At 46.3% G+C, this 21,689-nt stretch overlaps 2 protein-coding genes across 3 annotated transcripts; both read right to left on the reverse strand.

Moving 5' to 3' along the window:
• Positions 1–4,100: 4,100 nt before the first annotated feature.
• LOC125523905 (calmodulin calcium-dependent NAD kinase) lies at positions 4,101–9,129 on the reverse strand. Its single transcript, XM_048688974.2, has 8 exons — positions 8,133–9,129; positions 7,294–7,517; positions 7,118–7,179; positions 6,051–6,272; positions 5,708–5,837; positions 5,127–5,452; positions 4,744–4,885; positions 4,101–4,639 (listed from the first exon to the last, which is right to left on the reverse strand). Exons 1-8 carry the CDS (start codon positions 8,227–8,229, stop codon positions 4,352–4,354), a joined length of 1,491 nt encoding a protein of 496 aa, XP_048544931.1. The 5' UTR covers positions 8,230–9,129; the 3' UTR covers positions 4,101–4,351.
• A 149-nt stretch (positions 9,130–9,278) lies between these two features.
• On the reverse strand, positions 9,279–20,168 carry LOC125523884 (uncharacterized). 2 transcript variants are annotated; one of them, XM_048688961.2, is made up of 13 exons: positions 19,969–20,168; positions 18,944–19,161; positions 17,558–17,669; positions 16,917–17,005; positions 16,772–16,840; positions 16,543–16,672; positions 15,873–16,031; positions 15,411–15,774; positions 14,826–14,935; positions 13,972–14,122; positions 12,626–12,969; positions 12,355–12,550; positions 9,279–11,693 (listed from the first exon to the last, which is right to left on the reverse strand). In XM_048688961.2, the coding sequence occupies exons 2-13, from the start codon at positions 19,119–19,121 to the stop codon at positions 9,432–9,434; spliced, it is 4,164 nt and encodes a 1,387-aa protein (XP_048544918.1). In that variant the 5' UTR covers positions 19,122–19,161; positions 19,969–20,168; the 3' UTR covers positions 9,279–9,431. The 2 variants fall into 2 exon arrangements, with proteins under 2 accessions (XP_048544918.1, XP_048544904.1); XM_048688947.2 differs by having other exon boundaries at positions 17,558–17,672.
• Positions 20,169–21,689: the final 1,521 nt, after the last annotated feature.

The following is a 21,689-nucleotide window of genomic DNA, read 5'->3' on the forward strand; positions in this document are numbered from 1 at the left end:
CATGGATGCGCCGGCTAGAAGGGCAAGGCCAACCTCGACAATATGTCGATGCTTGCGTTCTGCTGACCCGTTTTGCTGGTGAGCATGAGGACATGGCACTTGATGTGAGACACCAAGTGTTTGGAAGAAGGAGTTTAACTTTTTGTACTCCCCTCCCCAGTCTGACTGGACAGCGATGATTTTGCTGTCAAATTTTCGCTCAACAAGAGCTTGAAAGTTTTTGAACACTTGAAACACATCAGACCGTTTCTTTAAAAGATAGATCCAAAAAAATTGTTGAAATCATCGATGAAGCTAACATAATAAGTGTGTCTGCCAACAGAAGTAGGGGCAGGACCCCAAACATCAGAAAAGATCAATTGTAGTGGTTTGGTAGAAACACTGCTAGAGATAGGGTAAGGCAACTGATGACTTTTAGCTTTCTGACATGAATCACAAATTGTCTCATTATGACGCTCACCAACAAACGGGAGATTATTTTTCCTAAGTAATTTTTCAACTAAAGAAAAAGATGCATGTCCTAAACGATCGTGCCATCGTGTGGACGAGAGCTTGATAGCACCACAAGCATATTTATTTGGTCTTCGAAACTCCGGAATCAACGGATAGAGGCCACCAACGCATCTACCTCGATAGAGAACCGTCCTCGTTGCCTGATCCTTGATCAAAAAGAAGTAAGGGTGAAATTCAAGAAATACATGATTATCAAGGGCAATTCGATGGACAGAAAGAAGACTTGTTGGCACTAGGAACATGCAGAATTTTTCTAAGATGAATATTACGATGAGGGGTACGAAATATTGAGTGACCAAAGTGACGTATACTCATACCTTCTCCACTGGCAGTATGGATTTGATCCTTGCCGCGATATTTCTCCTTCATGGTTACTTTTTCGAGCTCATTGGTGATGTGGTTGGTAGCACCACTGTCAACATACCAGTTCGTGTCGACACCATATGAGCCATCAGCCGCCGCAGCGACCTTTTCTTCATCTTGGGAGTCGTAGTCGTCCTCCTCATACCTGTACCAGCAATCTTTTGCTGTATGCCCGACCTTGCCGCAGATCTGACACTTAGGGGTGTCCGGACGGTTCCTGCCGCCGCCACCAGCACCGCGTCCGCGACGGCCTCGGCCACCAGAATGGGGTGGCGCAGCGCCACGGTTGCTGTCGCCGGACCTGCCCTTGTTGCAAGAGGAGCCACGGGAGCGAGAGCCGCCGCCCCGCCCGCGAGTGGCCGCGTTTGCGGATGATTTGAAGCCGCCGCCACCGGCCCCCTGGAAGCGAGCCATGCGCTGATCGAAATTGGATAACATGGCAAAGAGTTCATCAAGGGTTACCCCGGTCACGCGAGCGTCGAGGGCAGACACCAGAGGCTGATAGTCGGCGTCGAGCCCATGGATGATGTAGGAGGCGAGTTCGTCGTCAGGGATCGCCTTGCCTGCGGCGGCTAGCTCATCGGCGTAGCCGCGCATGGCGGTGAAGTAGGAGGCAACGGAGAGACTCCCCTTCTACGCGTTGATGAGGGACGTTCGTATGTTGTTGATGCGGCTGGCAGACTGAGACGAGAACATCCCAGCGAACGTCGTCCAGAGCGCGCCCGCGGTGGTGACCGTGGTCACCGTGAGCAACACCTCACGTGTCAGGTTGTTCAGCAGGTATCCCAGAACCTGCTGATCCTCCCGGACCCAGATTGGGTGGAGAGGGTTGGGCGTTGACGAATCCTCCTTGCCGTCCTTGGTGGTGACGAGGAATTTCGCCGGCTCCGGCTTGGTGCCGTCGACGTAGCCGTAGACACCGGCGTCGCGCAGCTGAGGGATGACTTGCATGCGCCATAGCACATAATTTGTGCGGGTTAGCTTCTCGGTAACTTGGCTATTGAGGTTGGTTTGGGAAGCGCCGGAGGTGGAAGACATGGCTAGGGCTAGATGGAGTTTGCAGGGAGCTTTGATGGGAAAAGGATAGCTCTGACTACCATGTGCGAATAGCTGGAAACGTCTTGCCTGTTGAGGCCGACGGGAACGTGTTAATATAGGCGGGGCGCACCTCCCGTACAGCGCATACAAAGTAGTTTGGATATAGGAGATATTCAGGGAGAAGATAGAACTTGGAGAGAAAGAAACAACTCATGTATATCTATCCTATATCTATCCTAACTACCTCCAGGTACGGGTCAAGGATGACACGCCAATATACGCCAATGTATATCGTACCAATATAACAGCATGTTTGACAACCCCAAGATGCATTATTGATTCCAACAACCATCACTTCATGCTTGCACTATTTTAATATTGCATATTACTTCCGTGTTCACAGTTCACTTGCAACATTTCAAACTTCCGTTTCAACTGTGCTTCAGGTCAGTAGCGGAGCTACACAATTTTTGTTAGACGGGCCAAACTGAAGGAACGCATTGTTTTTCTCCCACATGATCCAACTTTTGCCTTCATTATTCACTGTTTTGGTCGTGGATTGGGCGGGCCACGGTCATATTTTGTTTCAACTAAGCTCTGCCACTGCTTCAGGCCGCAAGTGACTTATAGGCATGTGGCTCAGTCGCAAACGGCTTTTCTTAGTGAGTTGTGTGGGACGTTGTTGTACCATTAGATGTTTTTATATTGGTATATAGATAGATAGATCCGGGCCAGCTGCATCTCCTAGGCACGCCGAGGAACCCGATTTGTAACGCTCATATCGAAGATTGTCAGAGCACACAAAACTGTACTGACGCTCGTGTGTATGTGTGTGTGTGTTTGTTTTCGATACGAGAACAGGGACGCGGTTTTTTACGTTCGCGTTTCGTATGCAGCGCGAATCCGAGCTAGCCATCATGCATGATGTCCAATCAATTAGGCTCATCCTTGTGTCAGCCATGTACCAGCCACAGGCTAGTAGATTCGTTTCTCTAGCTAGGTCCTATACATGCTCTGTGCATTTTTGCCTCCCATACTCCTGTTTAGTGGCAGGCCAGCCTCATAATTATATCTGACGTGGATAATTAATGTCGCTAGTTACTTTTTTGCAGGATAATGTCGCTAGTTACTGTAGGATTATTACATGTTAACCTACAACCTCATTAAAAAATCATGCGCGTACAATTTTTATGAAGGCTTTGTCGGACTTTATGAAGGATGTGCCTGAATTTTGTCATGAAAATCAGAAGAACTTTTGAAAAAACCAAAAGAAATGAGAAGTTCTTTGAGTTTTGGCGACAAAGTTCCAAAAATACGGTTAAAACGTTATCTACCTATTTTTCAAAAATTGTGAGCTATACCAAAGTTTTCCAAAAGTTCTTCTATTTATCATGACAACATTCAGATACCAGTAAAACAAAGTTTGATTCTATTTAAAACTATTTAAAGAACATTCTTTAAAAACAATTTTAATAACAGGATATTTTAATTTTGTGATGTTTAAATTAAATCCAACAACATAGGCTAGATAATCACAGGAATTAATTCCACAGCCGGAGGGGTAAAGCGAATTTAGCAACACATCACCTACTACTGAACAAGACTAGCCTGGGTCCTAGTGGGGCCCTTCTCAGCTTTCTCACACGCATCATGGGTAAATTTGGGCGGTGAAAATACTAGTTGTGAACGGAACGCTAATGTAAATGCCTATTCCCCGAGAACAGTATACAATGGTCCATCGGGTTTGGAGATGGTAGAAAGCACGGCCTCTTCGGCGAGCCATCCATCAGGCTGGTTGTAGTGAGAGTATTATAAGTAGTATTATGCATGCCAATTAGACGTTTTGGATGATGTGGCACACAATTAAATGAGGAAAGAGAGGATGTAGTATCATATCATGATACCGTATCATATTAAATGCTTCGCTAGTTTGTGTCATGCATGACAATTAATAAGGCAATCTAAGATACTACCTTTCTCAGAGTTTACAGGGCGTGTGCGTGCCCCTAGGTTATCAATTTGACCAACCTAATACAAGTCATATATTACAAAAATTATACCAATATAAACTTCAGATGTTCTATTTTCAAATCGTATAATTTTTGTTTATATAGTTTATATTAAGATGATAAAATTGACAATCTAAATATACGCGTAGGACTTGTAAACTGAAACGGAGGTAGTACTAACTTATAATACTATGCATTACGGAGGTAGTATCACACACTAGTATCATATGCATGCATGATACTAGTATATGATACTTTTCATTACAACCAGCCTCATTTAACACCAGTCAACCAGCCACATCAACCCAACACCACACCCCAGCCTGACAGTGTCAAGAGGAAGAAGAAGAAGAAGAAGAAGAAGAAGAAGAAGAAGAAGAAAGGAGAAAGAAAACACCCTCATGACGGATGAAACGCACGCACCGGACTCAAAAAGTTTGTACCGGCGCGTCGCCGCCGCGGAGGGCGCCGTCGGCCAGCGACGCGGCCCTGAAGCGCGCCTCGCTCGCCTGGACGGTGGCCCTGAGCTCGCGCTGCACGGACGCCCTCGACGGCGACGCGACGAGGTCCTGCCACGCCGACGGCGACGGCTGCCCGTCCGGGTAGAGCTCGTCCACGCAGTTGGCCTCGTCGTTCAGGCCGCTCACCCGCTCCAGGCACCCGATCTCCTCCGGATCCACCAGCAGGTTGCTCTCGCCGTCCTTCCACCCTATCAGCTGCGATGCCATGAAGAACACACCATAGGTTCAGCAAACATGATACTCCAGCTCCAGGAGCGGATAGTTCATTGTTGGCTTCAGACAGAGTGGTGGCTCCTCACCTTTGGGGCACCCATGGAGTTGGTGCTGTAGAGCCTCGCATTGTCGACGACGCCACAGTATCCGCGGAACGCAGTGGCAAATCGCTTGTGCGACTGCAGCTGGGACTTGACCCTCACCGCTCTCCCCGTGATCACCGCTCTCCTGCCAATGCCAAACTTTTAGATATGCCGCTTCTGTGTTTCCATTCAAGTATGAGCAGAAATCTTCCCCTTTGTAGGGTGAGATGTTCACTACTTAAAAGTAGTTCAGCCAAATGGCGATAGCGCGAGATACTAGAATGAGCAGAATTTTAACGATGCAGGGGCTAATTCTGGCATGGACTAGATTACTCTGAACTAAAACCACGACACTTATTATGGATCGAAGGGGGTAGGAGATTCACCTGATCCCTCTCACAACTGCGAGGTAAGCATCACAGACGACACCGACGAGCTCGATGCGGTAAGGCTTCCTCGGCCTCATCTCGCTCTCTTCGTCGGCACTGCGAGCCTCAACAGGCTCCCAGTAATCCTCCGTGATTGACCCGTCTTCAGTGACCTTGTAGCCGACGCCCATGCGGTATCGCTGCCGGTGCACTGCCCTTGCCATGGCTACCGTTTGCTGGAAGAATGGCTCCCACGACAGTGTGCCATCCATGATCACATCCCTCCCTTCGTTCAGGGCGGTCACCAGGAGCGATGAGGCCGCGTCCATCGATGACTGGTGCACCTGTATCGACGTTGTGAATCACGATATAAGATGTGCATAATGATTCATCAGCTACTTCTGTTTAGATAAATTGCTTGTTTCAGTCTGGACCAGTAGAATTTGATTAAACAGAGCTGCTGATATGGATTTTCATTATTTGAAGTCTGGACCAGTAGAATATGCAATCTTGTTTGTTTTTATCAGTCAAATAATCGGTATGTACTGTCCTACTCACATAGGAATATGCACATATATAGCAATCATAGTGAGACATACCAGCTCTGCCGTCTGCAACATGTCGTTGTGATGGCCTCTTGAGCTGATGGCTCGATATATAACATCTGTTTCCTTGAATGCATCTGCCTCCACCACCACTGCATTTGCTGCTGCCCCAGACCAAAATGATCTACAAATAATAGGGTGATCAGCTTATAGACACAAAGTCTTCTATCTAGCTGCTCTACTTGCTTTGAGGAAAGTCTCAGTACTGTTTCTGTCTTCTCAAATCAGTTTGAACAGCTCGGCATTTCCCCATTTACTCTGCTTTTTTTTGTGCAAAGTGTGCAGATTGCCAGAAGAAATTTACAGTGAGCAACAAGTACAGAATTGATAAACTTACTCCTTTAGTATATCTTTAAGTACAGTGCTCTTGCCAGCTCCCATTCCACCACCCATCAGGAGTAGGACTGGGCTGCGATCACAATGTGCTACTGGGACCATCACATCGCTGCACTGTGCCGGGCCTTGGGGAGAAAGTCCTATGGCCTTGAGCTCTTCCACCAGTGTGGAGAATAGCCTAGTTACCTTCAAGTTTCTTGTGACCCTTTCGAATCTCTGACTCCTGTGTTTAGAGGAGAATCAGATACTAGACTTCAGTTTTGGTGTCGGAGAAACAGAGATCATTACCTGTAGTTATTTCTCATACTTATGACTGAACCAGATTAGAGTTTACGTATTCTTTTTTGAGAAGAAAATAATATCTCAGATCCAAGTTGTAAACATATGCTTAATTTGAACTCCTCTACTTAGGAAGTTTAGGGAGATAGATGATGCATAAAGGGAAGGGACTTGTAAAGCATGCAGTTCATGTAGCTTTATTTTTGTATATTTTTCACATTTTTAATGGATTAATTCGACTATAGTTCTCCTACGCAGAACATACTTCACTTTATAAATGGCCAGATACACACGGGAATTATTGTACCCCACTGGCAGTGAATTAATTGCTTTCAAGATTAATAATAAGAAACGCAGACCCAAACTGGACCAGGCAAGTTAGCAATGCACTCATTCAAAGAGGCATTTCCAGGAAAGTGTCATGGCAAACCAACATGTGGTTGTGGGAGTAATTTAAAACCTTAGCACATGGGTGCCATCTCAATCTCATCACTCCTGACCTCAAAAGATGCAGTTTCTGCTACACTGCCAGGTTGACTAATCTATCACTCCGTCAGATGAAAGTAGAAGTCAACTGTGTGAATAATTCAAGGACGAAATCCAGCACGCCGATAAAGAAGAACTTATCAAACCACACACTAGGGCGACATACCAAGCTACATACACTAAGATGATGTAAGCTAAAAATAATGGGCAAAACAAAACAAAGCAAAGAATAGACAACCACAATGCATTGACAGGCCGTTCTACTATGACGCATGCAGCTTAAAGAATGGATAATTCAATCACCTAGTGGCCTCCAATACCATGTTCCGGAGCTTCCTTTTGGGCGCGCCTTCCACCGTCAGAACCTGTGGAGATCACACTGTATCAAATCAATATACAAAATATCAGTGGGAGAGCATCGCCGTGAGGAAGACAGAATATTCAAAAGCCGTCGTTCGTGGTCGCTCCTTAATTTGTACCTGGGTGATCATGTAGGTGGAGCATTTCCAGTGGAAGGAGAAGTAGCCGAGAATGCACTTGTCGAGCTCCTCGATGAAGCTGACGATGAGGGGCCCGGGGTCGGGGGTGTTGTGGAAGAAGGCGAATATGTTGTCCTCGTAGCCCTTGTTCTTGCGCAGGTAGTCGTAGGCCAGCGTGCACAGGTGGGGGCACTCGCTGGCGTGGTCGAACCCGATTTGCCTGGCTGGAGAAAAATGCCACAGATTTTTGTCAGGCAGGCAGGAAGGAAGGTGCAGTGCAGGGGAAGCAGCGTGGCTCCAAAACGGCATTATTGTTGTAGGATTGTGCAGCGGCTAGTAGAGCCAGAAGGAAGGAACATGCCGTGCGTCTGGATCTCTTTGATGGCGATGTGGGTTTAACTAGTTTATTATTGCGGAAGAAGGGTGGGAAAATGATCGAATGATGGCGATGTGCGGGTGTGCATCCGGCAGAGTCACAGAAGCATTATCTAATGCACAGTTATCTTTTTTCTGTATGGCATGGGCAGGTTGGGTGCCTAGTTAAATTGTCCACCATGAGCTGAGCAGGCCAAGGAGTTAAAAAACAAAATGGAGAGGGGATGCTTTTTGTGGCTGGGATTCCGGGCTGCGCCCCCGCTTCTTGGATTGGGATCGGGGGAAGCAATAAACGGGAGATGACGAAATGGATCGCGCGAACAAATTCGCAGGTGCAAACGAAGTAGTAGTTGAGTACTACTGCTACAAAATGAAAGATGAGTCCAGATTACTCCAGGAACTGAGACTGGGCGAGGAAGGAGGAGGACATGGCGGGGGAGAGGAGGATCGCAGTGCGCACGTACCGACGTAATGGGAGAAGCGCTCGAGCTCCTGGACGCGGCTGGCGCTGGAGACGGCCAGGCGCGGCACCAGCGCCGCCGCGGGCCCGTCGTCCCTCATGCCGCCTCCTGACCGCTCCTTCCGGCGGTTGGAGGCGAGAAACGCGCTGCCGCACCCGCACAGGCCCTCCCAGTCGGCGGCAGGTAGTGGGATCAGGCAATGGGGGAGCAAGAAGGAGGGTGCGGCGTCGATTTGTTTATACGGAGCAGGAGCGGGAGCGGGTCGCCGATGCTTCTGGACAACCAGAGTGGGTCGGAAATCCTGGAGCCGGGGGGCCGGCAGAAGAGTGGCGTGCGCCTAGGGAATGAGCGGAGCGGCGGCGATGGGCGATGGGGACGGACGGGGTGGGGACGGGCAATCTGCGCTGCACTCGCCGGCCGCGGCGTGGAAGGAAGGCAAGCCTGGCTCTGGCTCTGGCTGGCTGTATATGTATGGACGGTACGGTACGTTCCGCGGCCTCACGACGGCGCGCGTACGCCGTACGGCGTAGAGGGAGGGAGGAAGGAGCGCGCGGTGGTGGTTGGTGGTGGTGTGCGGGGGCCAACGGCCGGTGGCTGGCGAGAGAGAGAAAGAAAGAAAGCGTACGGGTGAAATCTGAAATGATCGCGCGGAGTTTTGACTTTGCTGCCCACCGCCCACACCAGATTTGTTTCAATTTTTCTTTCTGGGAAAAGAAGGGGCTCTCGAACCGCACGGTCGCAGCAGGCAGGCTGCCATGTGCTCGCCGCGACGAGTCTTCCGATCTCCTCGGCCCGCGTCCCCCGTCGCGTCAACAATGCACGCCTCCCTCCTTGACTCGTCTCGCGCCAGGAACCTGATGGTAGGCAGGCGCCGGGTGACCCGACCGACCAAAAGCGGTCGATCTTGTCCTGCTAGTCTGGTACGTAGGCACTAGGCAGCGAATGACTGACGCACAAATGCCAACTACTTCAACATTTCCGACGGAGGGAGTGGTCGTTCCGCTCACTATGATGAGAAGATCCCTTTCGAGGAAAGAAAGGTTAGAACGGCGGGCGACTGGTCTAATAATGCGTTCACTCACTCCAGTCAGTCAGTCATTCAGGCACTCGACAGCAAACTTGAAAGCAGCCGGCGAACAGGGCTTTACGGAAATGTAACTGTATCCCTTTTCTTTTCTCCCCTTTTTTAAAGCTAAAGGTTTCAAATTACATGCCCATGGCGGCACAAGCATCTGTTACAACAAGCATTATTTTCCTCAACTGTAAGACTGACTGTATACAGGCATATATCAGCGCATCGCATCACCAGCGCCCGTTGTTGGCCTGGCGCCGATACGCGGCGGCGGCAGAGCCCACACCGTTCACCCCACTCGCCAGGTTGCTGCTGTAGTCCCCCATCTGGTGGTGGTGCTGTGGGAACCCGTTGGTGCTCAGCGATCCGAGATTCATCGACGACGGGTTGACAGGGCTATGCCCACCATACAGCCAAGGCTTTGATGTGCTCATGTCAGACAGGCCGCCATTGGTGGCGTATGTGTCCAGCGAGGAGAACTGCATCTCCCTCGCCCCCTGCCCCTGGAGAGGGCTCATGTCGTAGGCCCTTGAGAACCCATCGTCGTAGTACCGGTCGGTGGAATTAAACCGACTGGGACTGCTGACAGAAGCCATCATCTCCGGATCTGCCAGGCTGCCTCTGCTAAACCGCCCAGGACTGCCCACAGAAGACATCTCAGAATCAACCAGGTTTCCTCTGCTAAACCGCCTGGAACTACTGAGAGAGGCCATATCCAAATCTGCCAAGTTACCTCTGCTAAACCGCCCGGGACTGCTAACAGAAGCCATTTCTGAATCTGCTATGTTGCCCCTCAGCGAAAATGGCAGACCATAAGCATGGTAATCATGGCGCATAGGCTCTGCCTTGCTGCCATTGCTCTGTCCCTCGTCAAGCAAATCATTAATGATGTCAAGGTGCTGATATTCTTCAGCCACGGGCGCCTGTGGTTGCTGCATGACAAAACTGACAGGAGTCTGTCTAGGTGGTTGCAATCCTCCAAACCTGCTGAAGTTTTCTGTCTCAGTGCCCCGTGTCTGCTGATAAGCATCATCTTTCCAAGTTTGTTGATACGCATGACCATTTGTCGTCCGTTGGTAAGGGGAGTCGTCCCTCCAGAGATGATTGTTGATGCTACTATCACCTTTCCATGGTTGCCAACTATCAAGTGTATCTGAATTCCCCAAACCAGATTTAAATCCATGCCTCGCTGGCAACAACTGATCATTCCTCCCAGCAGGAGGCATCATTAATGACGCAGTTGATGCATATGTTGATAGCGGCTGCGAAAGTGCAGTACCTTGTCCCAGAATAGTTGGCTGATATGAAAGAATTGAAGAGGGCGTACCCAGACCAGGCTTACCAAGGATGGCATTACGGTAGGTCTGTGGAACATACGCTGGGGCAGAAGGAGAAGGATCATTTCCTGATCTTCCAGCTGCTTCACTCGCTGAGCGCGAAAGCAATGTAGAAACTTGAACTTGTGGGGTAGCTGGTACAGTTGTTCTTGGTGTAGGGAATACAGGGGCACTTGAAGGCCTTGATGTTGTGACAGCAACCTCAGAAACTCTGGTGGATGTGACCTTTATAGGAGTGGTCTCTTCCCGAGCTTCTGAATAAGTGGTGGAAGAAGTTTGTGGCGATGCGGAGGGAAGTGGAGCAGCTTTATCAACTTGTGGTAGTCTTGGGGGGGCTGGTATGGTTTTATCAACTTGCAGTGATCTTGAAGGAGTGCCAGCATCCTTAGCAGATGGTGGTGTTATGGGTACAACAAGAGAAGACTTACCAGCTGATGGAGATTTTAGAGGTACCGGATTAGCTTTATCAGTCGCTGGAGATTTCAGAGGAACCACAGCAGCTTTAGCAGCTGCTGGAGATTTTGGAGGAACTGAAGTAGCTTTATCAGTCAGTGGAGATTTTGGAGTAACTGGAATAGCTTTATCAATTGGCGGAGATTTTGGAGGAACTGGAGTAGCTTTATGAGTTGGCGGAGATTTTGGGGGAACTGGAGTAGCTTTTTCAGCTGGTGGAGATTTCGGACAAACTGGTGTAGCTTTATCAGTTGGAGGCGATTTGGGGGGAACTGGAGCAGCTCTATTGATTCGTGGCGATCTTGAAGGAAGAGGAACATCTTTATCTGTATCAGTTGGAGTCGATTTTGAGCTATTCGGAGGTGCTCTAATTGGTTGCGGTGTCAAACTTGATCCATGATCTTTGTTTGAAACTGGGTCAACCTTTGTTCTGGTAGGGGCCTTAACAGGCACAGCTTCAGTACTCGTGGTGGCTGGCATGCCTGAAACAGCTTCTTCTGGCACACCATTGGCCAGAGGGACCTCCTTGTTGGCTGTTCCATTGGCTTTTACATCGTTCGTAACTTCAGGGGAATGTTCCGAGCTCTTCAGAACATCAGGTGGCTTCTCCGTAGAACTGGATGAGGATGATCCATTTGTCTTTGTTTGATTTTCCATTGCTTCAAAGTGAGCTTTGAAAAGTTTCCTCCCCTCAATGTTTTTCTGAAATATACATAGAGAAAGATAGGTTACAGAAATGAATTGGTTGAAGCTATGAAGCAGGAAGACAAGACCCAGGCAGCGCATCTGCTACGAGTGACTACTGTACATACATTTATCTGTATTGTATGCACTTGAGAGAAGGTTTTTCCTTTCCTGTAAGGAAAAAAGGACATATCGTTTTTTCCAACCAGACACTACCATGCGGGGTGGTGATCGGGTATAGAAAAATAAACCAGAACCTTTTTGCAGTTAAAAATTGTTTCTACCATAGGCCATAGATACCTTGTCCACTTGACAAACAAAAAAGCATGTAACAAGTGCATGGACATTGTCGACCAGCACAGAACTTAGGAACAAGTCTACCTTAACAGTGTTGATGTGAGATATGAACACATGAATTTATACAGACTGGATCAGTACTCAAATGAATAGAAGATGCATCGTTAACCATTTCGAAATTAATCTCAAACCATCTAATGCTAGAGATTATAGAAGTACATACGAGTAATGGGAAACGTATATTCCATATCTATCAAGTTTAAAACCAATTCTTACAATTCAGATCCTTCAACAATCAAACATATGTAGAAACTCGAAAGTACAGCAGAACTTTGAACATCATGACAAAAAGGCAATGATATTTTCGAAAGAGTAACTTCACCTCATGGAGACGCTGCCCCAGCTCACGAAGTCTATCTTTCAAGGTGAGTAGAACAGTATCCCGGTCCAATTTTGGAGCAGTGCCACAGCCTGAACTATTGCGATCTGAACTACCAGTAACACTGGAGGAGGGAAGGCAATCGTCTTCTTCGGCATAACTGATAATGCTTATGCCCTTGTTACGCTGATTTTTCCCTCTGCACAAGTTCAGTTAGCCCAGGTGCCATCTTACAAGAACAATGCAAAACTTTAAACATATCGTCTTCACCTACCTATTTGGTGACAAGTGATTTCTGCTGTCTGGTAAATTGTTTATTTTGCTGTGAATACCATTCATAGCAGTAGAATCAGCTGAAAATGCTGATGAGTTGGCCTCCATAGAGGAGACTCTCTTTCCATTCATAGGTCTAGAACTGTCCAAATGATCTGGCCCATCTGAAGCACCTTCTTCCAAAGTAAGGCCAACCTTCAGTGCCACTTCTTCTGCCTGTTTAGATGGTAAGCCATCACTGTCATCAACTGTGATTTCGTCATTAAGTCTTTCCAGAATTCTTGCTTCAGATTTATCTTCTCTTTCCTTGTCTTTAACCTTACGGTTGTTCTTCTTTTGTTTGGCCTGAAAAGAAATAGTAAGAACACACCAGCAGAAAACAAGAACAATGCAGTAGCAAAGAAAGCATCAACCAAACAAGATATTAGACCCAGGGGTATTTAACCTCGAAAAGATGTACACATTAGAAATGAAAACCATGCATAAACTACTAAAGTATCCATTGAGATACACTCAAATCATAATAACTTCATCGCAAGAAATAAAGCTGATCTTCAAGAATGGTGTAGCACAAAATGTAACCAACATAGGACTAAGTGCTAGTACTTGTATCTCGAATACACATAAAGGGGAGCCAGGGTAGGGAGACGGGTAAAATAAGTGCAGTCAACAGTTCTAGGGATATCCTCACCGCAAAATAAGGTTAGCTGTGTGGGTATCATATACCAGAAAGAAAGTTGTTCCTTGGTAACACGAGATAGCATGCATGACATACCATACATCTATAGTCTATAAGTAAAAAAGCTCTTTCAAGCTCGGGAAACTTATGCAAGTTTTAGCTGGACTATGGGCCAAGTTCATCACAAGACATCAAGCTAAGTTCTTTAAGTGTTTTCACAACATAACCGAAAACTCAAGAGAAAATAAGTAAAAAACTAGAACGATTCCAAGTTTACAGCCAGTTCTCAGTACAAAACACAAGCTGCCTTGTTTTATTCATCCCAGCTATGAGTTCCAGTCAGTTCCTATCAGATAATCACCCACTGCCACTTCATAAAAGTAGTAAAGGATATGAAAAATTATGACTGATGAAAAATGAAAAATATAGCGCATCACTGAAACTCAAAACAATGCTTTAGCATGCATCAAGACCAATCAAATACAAAAGAAGAATTATAAATCCTAACTCGCAATGATCACTCGATAAATTAAGTTCAATAATTATTGGGCAGGAAAATTGCTCCAGATTCAGTGAATTGGTCCCTACTGTGGCATTCCTAAATAATAATGGCAATACAACATTCAACCTAAGAAAATAAGCGAGAAGAAGGCACATAGAAAAGTAACCTGCTTTTTCTTTGCGCGCTTGTCCTTTTCGTTCGCGCCACCACCACGCTTTCCCTTCGTCTCATTTTCAAGTCCCGCTGCTTCCTCCTCACGGATTAGCTCTTCTTGCCTCTTCAAAGCAACAGCTTCTTGGTATGCAACTTCAATTCCACTGACACAAGCAACATGCAAGAATCAGAAGCAACAGATAGTTGATCACATTATAGAACAACTGACCCACAGTTGAAGATTCATCTACCCAACTTTCCATCAAACTTATATAGAAGAAATGCCTTTGATTTCATTTGTAAACTACAAACAGCAGAAAAATAGTTTAGTCTATTTTGAACTAGATAACCGCATGGCCCTTGCTTCTTTAGAAGATCACCAAAACATTATTCATCAAATACACAGTGGGGCACAACCTCACAAAAAAAAAACAGCAACTAACTTGTGCCACAATCTTATACTTCTTCCAGAAACAGGTAAGTGCTGTTTCAGACACTGGTACCGAAAATACAATTGACCACCAGTTTCTATTATAATATATTGTAAAACCTATTGCCTTTTGTTTTTAAGAAAAATCTGATCATATCACATTCATGTGTCTACCCTAATTGTTCATTTAGTTAACTGATCAAAGGAAAAATAGTTTGGCTGCACACAATCAAGAATAGTTCTTATGTTTTACACTTTTAGTTGACCAAGTTTTTGTTGCTAATGAGTATAACATAAATTTCAGTACAATAAGATATGGCTCAATATAGGATTAACCAATTCAGCACCTTTTGTAGTACTTCGTAACTGGATATAATATAAGCCTTGAACATTCAGATCAGACAAACTAAAACCTGGCTCTAGAAAACAGTTGTTACCTAAATATGTGAGATAGCACAAATGTTTCAAGTATCTTCCGCCCAAGCTCAGTTAGGCGTCTTTCTTCGCGCTCCATAGAGATTTTGTTAACCTCGCCAGAACTACCATCCTATGAAGATGGGCATAGTTACAAAATGATTAGGAGCGACAGTTATTTCACTGGTACAATAGACTACAGTTTCAAATTTGTCCATTACAGATGTTACAATATCATATGATAAATACAAGCTCACCAGTACCTGCTGTACCGAGCTAGTTCAAACAACATCATAAGTCCACCCCAAACCAACATATCATTCAGTGAACATATACTAGGCAGTTCAAACAAGAACCTACAACATCTCTTTCAACAACGGAAGAAATTGGACGAGCTGCAGTAAGGTAGGTATTGTGCATATCACAAAAGGAGGTGCAGAAACTACGCTACTAGAACGACATATTGCAAATCCAGTAGAAAAACTTTATAAATTAGATTAACAAACAGTATGCATAGATATAACTAAGGCACTAGCAAGTAGTAAAAAATATATATCCTAATAAACTGGAAAAAAATGTTGCAATATATCAAACCTCACTAATCATACCTTCATGCGGCTCTGGGAACATTTGTCATCCTTTGGAGATACTGGTTGACAAGGCAACGGTTCCAAGGCTGCTCTCTCAAGTAAAGTTATAACATCACCAGCCAAAACAAATATGTCCATATCAACATTGACCATGGGTGCAGGTAGTTCATCCAATTCTGCTATTTTTGTTCTCCCTTTCTTGCCCTTGCTCTGGTATTCGAGTGCCTTCAGACCCGTATACAAAGAGTCCATCACTAATGTTGAAGTAACCTCTTTCTCTACAAAGAAATGCTTCACCAGTACTTTAAGTATGGTATCAGTCTTCTCTCTGGACATACGGTGCCTGGTTCTTGGGTCAATTGCTGACCAGAATGCACGAAAACTGAAAGGCCAACAAAGATTTCAATCTGTGAACATAATATGAACAAACAGGCAACATTGACTTGTTGTGATGTATACTGGAAAAGATAATGGCGTTACCTGGACCATCTAATTTTGTCCTCAATGAGCTTGGTAAGTTTATTTCTTCGTTCCTCAATAAAACGTCGGTAAATTTGTTCTATATTGGTTGTATAGACACGGAGCAATTCTCTTCGGTAAGGACGATCAAGGCAACGAAATGGTCTGTCCACTTTCTCCCTTCAATATGAAAATAGAGCAGTCTAATGTTACATGATAGTTCGCGGTTGATTCTACATATAAAGAGAAAACAGCTGGAGCTATCTACTCCCTCCGTTCCCTAATAAGACCTTTTAGCTTTTTCTTGATTCGTATGTATCTAGACACATTTTATTATGAATGTTCACTCATTTTAGTATGTATGCAGTCAATATTTTGAAATAGATAAAAGGTCTTATATTAGGGAACGGAGGGAGTACTATATAAAGTAGCTGGTCTGCATGAGTTACTAAAGATTGACCAAAAGAATAAGACAATGAAACTACATGCATTGCACTCCTGCCATGGGAATAGCCGAGTATGAATTATAGGAAGAAACAATATATTCAGAAAAATTGACATTTTCACTAATGTTGTTCTTGCGAAGACGTGCTCGGATGAACAGATCGAACAGTTCCCTTCTGAGACATGAATTAGAGGCACAATGATGAAAAAATTAGCTATCAATCATGAGCATAGACAGATTAACTACCTGATAACTTGAACTTGAGCAATTATTTCAAGAACATCGTCCACGAGAAAACCATCCTGAATCTTTGACAACTCCATAAACTTTTTCCATCCCCAATCATGCTCCTTCTTCCAGAACCTATGCAAAGTGTCTACAAAAATTACTTCATTAATGCCTGAACAAGGTGAAAAGATATATGGATAGATATACTGTAGCTTCCTATGAAGAGAACAGACCAAGTTCAGCTCACCTGAGTATTTAATTTTCTTAGGATCCATATTGCCTACAGCTATAGTGAACTGTGCAAAATGGCTCCATCCTGAAATTTTCATACTAGAGTCAGATAAGTAATTTCCAATGTGTGCAAGATAGCTGTAAACATGGTAACATCAAACCTGGGAGGAGTTTGTCATGATTAGCAACACAAAGAAACAATGACAAGTGATTGGAGACATCACATCCTTGAGGGTATACAAGTATATACCTGTGAAATAACAATTGGAAACAACAAGGGAATCAGTATCTGTGCATACAGAGAAGAAAAAATATACACCAGAAAAATGAGTCATGAAGCTTTCAGATTAGTTCATTTAGACATCAGAGAAGCTACAACATTAAGCCCTCAGCGAAGCTAAAAAACCTTTCTGAAGGTAAAAATGGAAAAAATGGTGTCCAAAAAGAGACAAAAATGGTATCGTATACCAAGACGCACTGTGTCAACGGTAACAGAATAATCAAAACAGACATGTCAGGACCGTGAACACTTCCAGTCCTTACTCTTCCCTCCCTGGCTCCCACCCACGTGAAATAAATACTCTAGTCAAAATGTAAACCAAACATGTCAAAACATTGCACATATGAGAAAAGGATTGTGTGGCACTCTCCAATCTCCAGCTTAAGGACTGGGGTGCACAGAATGACAGAAAGGGAAACATAGCAAGACAAAATTGCCCCATATAACGTTTTATAAATACCAACACGAGAAAAATCAAACAAATGACAAGTGGTTGAACAAGGTTGTCAAAAGGCACTTTACCATTTGTAACCACCAGCCTCAAACGGCTCACTTTTCATCTCTCTCTTCTTCTCCTTTGAAAAATTCTCAATCCTCCAAGTATGCCGACCGTATAATTCTGAAGGTTTAGGGCCTGCTATGAGAGTCGAGAGAAATGAGATTAAACACACGAAAACAAATACAGCTTCCAAATCTCGGAGGAAGTTATCCTTAAAGGAAGTTCAATCAATAGCATGGTATGACTTGCATCATGGTAAGGAAATAGATTTTTCCATGCAATGAAAGCAAATGTTGACACAAACCAATTTAATTTGGGCAAGTATCAGCATGCAAATTATCTACTCCCTCCGTCCGGAATTACTTACCGCGGAAATGAATAAAAATGGATGTATTTATCACTTAAATACGTCTAGATACATTCATTTCTCCGGCAAGTAATTCCGGACGGAGGGACTATTTAAAAGATTGTTCCAATTTTAGAATAGAAAAGATTGCATCAACGGGACAACTAATGACATTGTGAACTGGCACAAAAGAGAAGGTAAATGAATTATTTCATTGTAGATTGAGAGAGAGAGAGAGAGAGAGAGATCGATCCTCAGTTTTCAGCTTGTAGAAGCTATTTAAGATGGCCAGTTTAAGACAGTGTTGAGTGACAAACAATGAGCACCACAAATCATTGAATTGCCTACGTGCTATTTAGCTCAATATTAATTGCATGGTATTTTAGAGTGCAATTGACTAGGTGCATATGGATAATCTCAACAAACAAATGAAGGCATGATCACATTTTAGTTTATTTACAACGGAATACTGGGAAAATAGCTTAATCTTTATATATTACGCACCGAGCTCTAATATGCATGTGGCCTGAGTTTAATCATAAATGGTAAATGTCTTGAATCAACTGACGTTCTGGTCTAACCATATCATGATTTCTGCCTTTTTCATTGAAGACAGATAATAAGACAAATTAAACCTCTCTGTATTTATATTTTCTATACATTGAGAATCGGATACGACAAGCCTTTCTAAATGTGAGAGCCATGCCAGACGCTATCTATCATCATGCCCATGCAACATCTGCATGTATAATCATGGCACTAAGTCCCAGCAACCAGCACGAACCAACCTTGGATACCATGGCACTGCAAAATGAACCAATATGTAGTGATGAATGGGTCACAAGCTCCACCCTTACAGCTTGACAAGATAATTTGGTGCACATAGGAGGTATAGTGTATCAGCTGCCCAGTTGGTGTTGGACTATTTGAACATGCCAATGATTCATTCAAGTACAATAGGCATCACAGCAATCCATATACCAAAATAACTTCCACAGCATGTCGCGCCAAAATAACATGCTAATCAAACCACGAAACCATATATGCAAGTGCATTCACGCACCAGGATCATCATCGTCGCAATCGGTGTCCCAAAATGGCGGGGACGTTGAAGGGCTTCCGCTCTCGCCCTGGTCGCAGGACCGCCACTCGGACAAGGACTCGCCGGACAGGCTGCGATCGTCATCCCTCATCCCAGCCGTGCTCGCAGAAGAATCATCGGTTGCTGAGGCTCCGGCCATCAGCAAACCCCTCAGCTACTTCGGACAACCTTATCCGCGGCTGCATGCATAAACGACAACGGAATTATTAATTTTGAGCTGAGTCCAGCACACCACAATGCTAGCAAAACCAGTGCTCTTATCCAACAAGACAACCACGGCGGTATCAAGTCTCCTAAGTCCCGACAAAGCCGTTATCAGACCGGCACAAAACCCACCGGAGGTATCATCAAGTCTACTAATGAGTAATGAGTTCCGACAAAACCGTTATCAGACCGGCGCAAGCAAAACCCACCGGTGGTATCAATCAAGTCTACTAATACCTCCCGACAAAGCCGTTATCAGACCGGCGCAAAACCCACCGGCGGTATCAAGTCCGATAACCCCCGACAGAAGCGTTGCCGGAGCGGCACGAAAACCCCGTAAACAAGCCTATCACAGTCCAGCGAGCACAGAACCTTCCAATACTGGAAGGTTGTCGCCGAATTCAGCAATCTGATGACCCTACTCGGCTGAAGACAGCCTTCCATCCGTGAACTCCACGCTCTACGGCTCTCTCTACCCTCTATCCTCTAAACGCTACTCTGGCACATCCAACGGGGCAAGGGGATCTACCCGGCGCCCATTTCGGGAGCCAGACTCGCGGAAACGCGGCATCCCGAGCTGGCAGCGCCTCCCGGCGGGGGGCGAACAGCCAGCTCGCCGTCGGATCAGCCGGGGCCGCGACGAGGCCGAGCGAAAACGCGACCGCCCGAACCCTAGCCCCGCAACCCCGCGAGACGCGCCACCGCCCGCGCCCGCCCCGGGGGGCGGGCGCGCGCGGGCCCTGATCTAACTACGACGGGCCGGGAGGGCCGGGGGTCCGTACCTGCCGCGGCCGCCGCCCGGGGCAGGAGCGGTCCTGCGGCGGCGGGGGGCGGGGAGTGTGCTGGGCTGTGCTGCGGCGCGGCGCGGCGTGGCGGAGCTGCGGAGGGGTGAGGGGAATACGGTCTTGGATTGGGGAATTGCGATGCGCAGCAGCGAGACGGGAGGAAGGGGGGGGGGGAATGGAACGGAATGGAAGGGGAGGAAAAAAAATCGAGGGGAGAGGGGTGGTGAGGTGTGTGAGACCTTTGGCACGGTCTGATTCCCCTTTCGTCCACTCCTTCGCTTGGCTCGCTCACTTCACCCGCGATGCGATGCCATGCGCGTTGGGCGGCGAGCAGGGGAAAATAACCAACCGAAAAGGGCAGGATGACCGACGGGGATGGTTCCGTGCGGGCGTGCGGGCGGGCGAGCGAGCTCGCTTTGTGGACCTGCGCGCGGTCGGTCGGCCCGGTGAAGTCACGCGGTGCACGGCCCGGATCGGGTGTCAGCCGTGCCCGTTGCGTTGAGTGAACCCCTCTCCCTCAGAGAAAAGAGTGAGCCTCTCTCTCTCTGTCTGAGTGTTGACAGTGGTTTCGTTTCTTTTTGGGAAAGGCTTTTCTCCTTTCGGTTTTCAACATCTTCATGGTTTTATGCTCAAAAGATGAAGGTCGGTGGCGACTATGTTATCTTTTCTTTTATTTGCACGCATGTGTTTGCGACTTTGCGGCCCTATGGTGACTCTCCCGGGTCTACTTGATGCGCCTTCGACGTTTCTTTCGCGCGGAGATATTCGATGACTGGTTGCTTCGTGTCATCTTCTATTCTTAATAGGTGTTGAGTAAGGCCGCTTCTTAGAGCAATGACACTCCTCGGCCGCCAGGCGTGTCATCGAGCCCGTTTCCATACGTGTGTGGCTATGTGTGATGGGTTTTGTTAGTTCCTTCGTCTACGTGTTGTCATTGCCTTTATCTCGTATCCTTCTACGTTTGCTTTTCTTGTCCTTCTTTCTCTTTCCCTTCACTGCTGCCACCTTATGCTTCACTGAGTTCATCCCTTGCTTCAGCCCGCTGGAGGTGCTCTTTTAGCTCATCCCTGCTATCCGGTTGTGCCTTCCTGCTTAGTTTGCCTGTCGGTCTGGCCTTCGTCCTTTCTGTTGGCTGAGGTTCTTTCTCTTTCCTTTCTCCGGTATCTTTTTTCTTGCCTAACTGTGGATGTGCGAGACGTGTGATCACAACGGCCCCTGAAAATCGTGGTTCGTTTTTCATCTCCAACCCAAATCCTGCTATGTACGTTTTTCATTTCTTTTCCACCCCATTCAGGGGGGGGGGGCAAGGGCAGTTAGGGTTCCGTCTCTAACCTCTCTGGTCGGCCCACTTTGGCGGCTTGTTTCGGCAAACCATGCCTCGCTCCATCTTCTCACCCGTCTTCCCCTGCCCCATCCTAGCCTCCTCTTATGTCCCATGCCTCGATCTCCTCCGCCCCGTCTTCCTCTCCTATGTCGCCGTCCCGAGTGGTAATTGCACCTCCGTGTGCCCATTCCCTTGGCCATGTGACCTCCCTCCTCTCTTGTCCCTCCTCTCTCTTTGGCCCCTCCCATCCTCTGTTGTGTCATATTCTTTCTTGCTTGTGAATGATGCTTTCCTAACTATGCAATTTTTTTATGCAATGTGATTATCTGCTTTAAGTGCATGTTGTGTCTATGAATTATGGAGTGTATGATGTGGAATGGAGTTTGCTTGCAAC

This window comes from Triticum urartu, chromosome 1A (assembly GCF_056163025.1).
Source record: "Triticum urartu cultivar PI428250 chromosome 1A, HENAU_Tu73, whole genome shotgun sequence".
NCBI classification, from domain to species: domain Eukaryota; kingdom Viridiplantae; phylum Streptophyta; class Magnoliopsida; order Poales; family Poaceae; genus Triticum; species Triticum urartu.

Bases quoted from the DNA above. Each gene is read 5' to 3' on its own strand.
- LOC125523905 (XM_048688974.2), bottom strand. From the start codon at position 8,229: ATGAGGGACGACGGGCCCGCGGCGGCGCTGGTGCCGCGCCTGGCCGTC. The intron at 6,273-7,117 runs GTGATTGAATTA...CTCTAAACACAG, and splicing joins ATGGTATTGGAGGCCACTAG to GAGTCAGAGATTCGAAAGGG. The intron at 5,453-5,707 runs GTATGTCTCACT...ACGTCGATACAG, and splicing joins TGTTGCAGACGGCAGAGCTG to GTGCACCAGTCATCGATGGA.
- LOC125523884 (XM_048688947.2), bottom strand. From the start codon at position 19,121: ATGGCCGGAGCCTCAGCAACCGATGATTCTTCTGCGAGCACGGCTGGG. The intron at 16,841-16,916 runs GTTTGATGTTAC...TGAAAATTTCAG, and splicing joins TCATGACAAACTCCTCCCAG to GATGGAGCCATTTTGCACAG. The intron at 16,673-16,771 runs GTGAGCTGAACT...TAATTTTTGTAG, and splicing joins TAAGAAAATTAAATACTCAG to ACACTTTGCATAGGTTCTGG.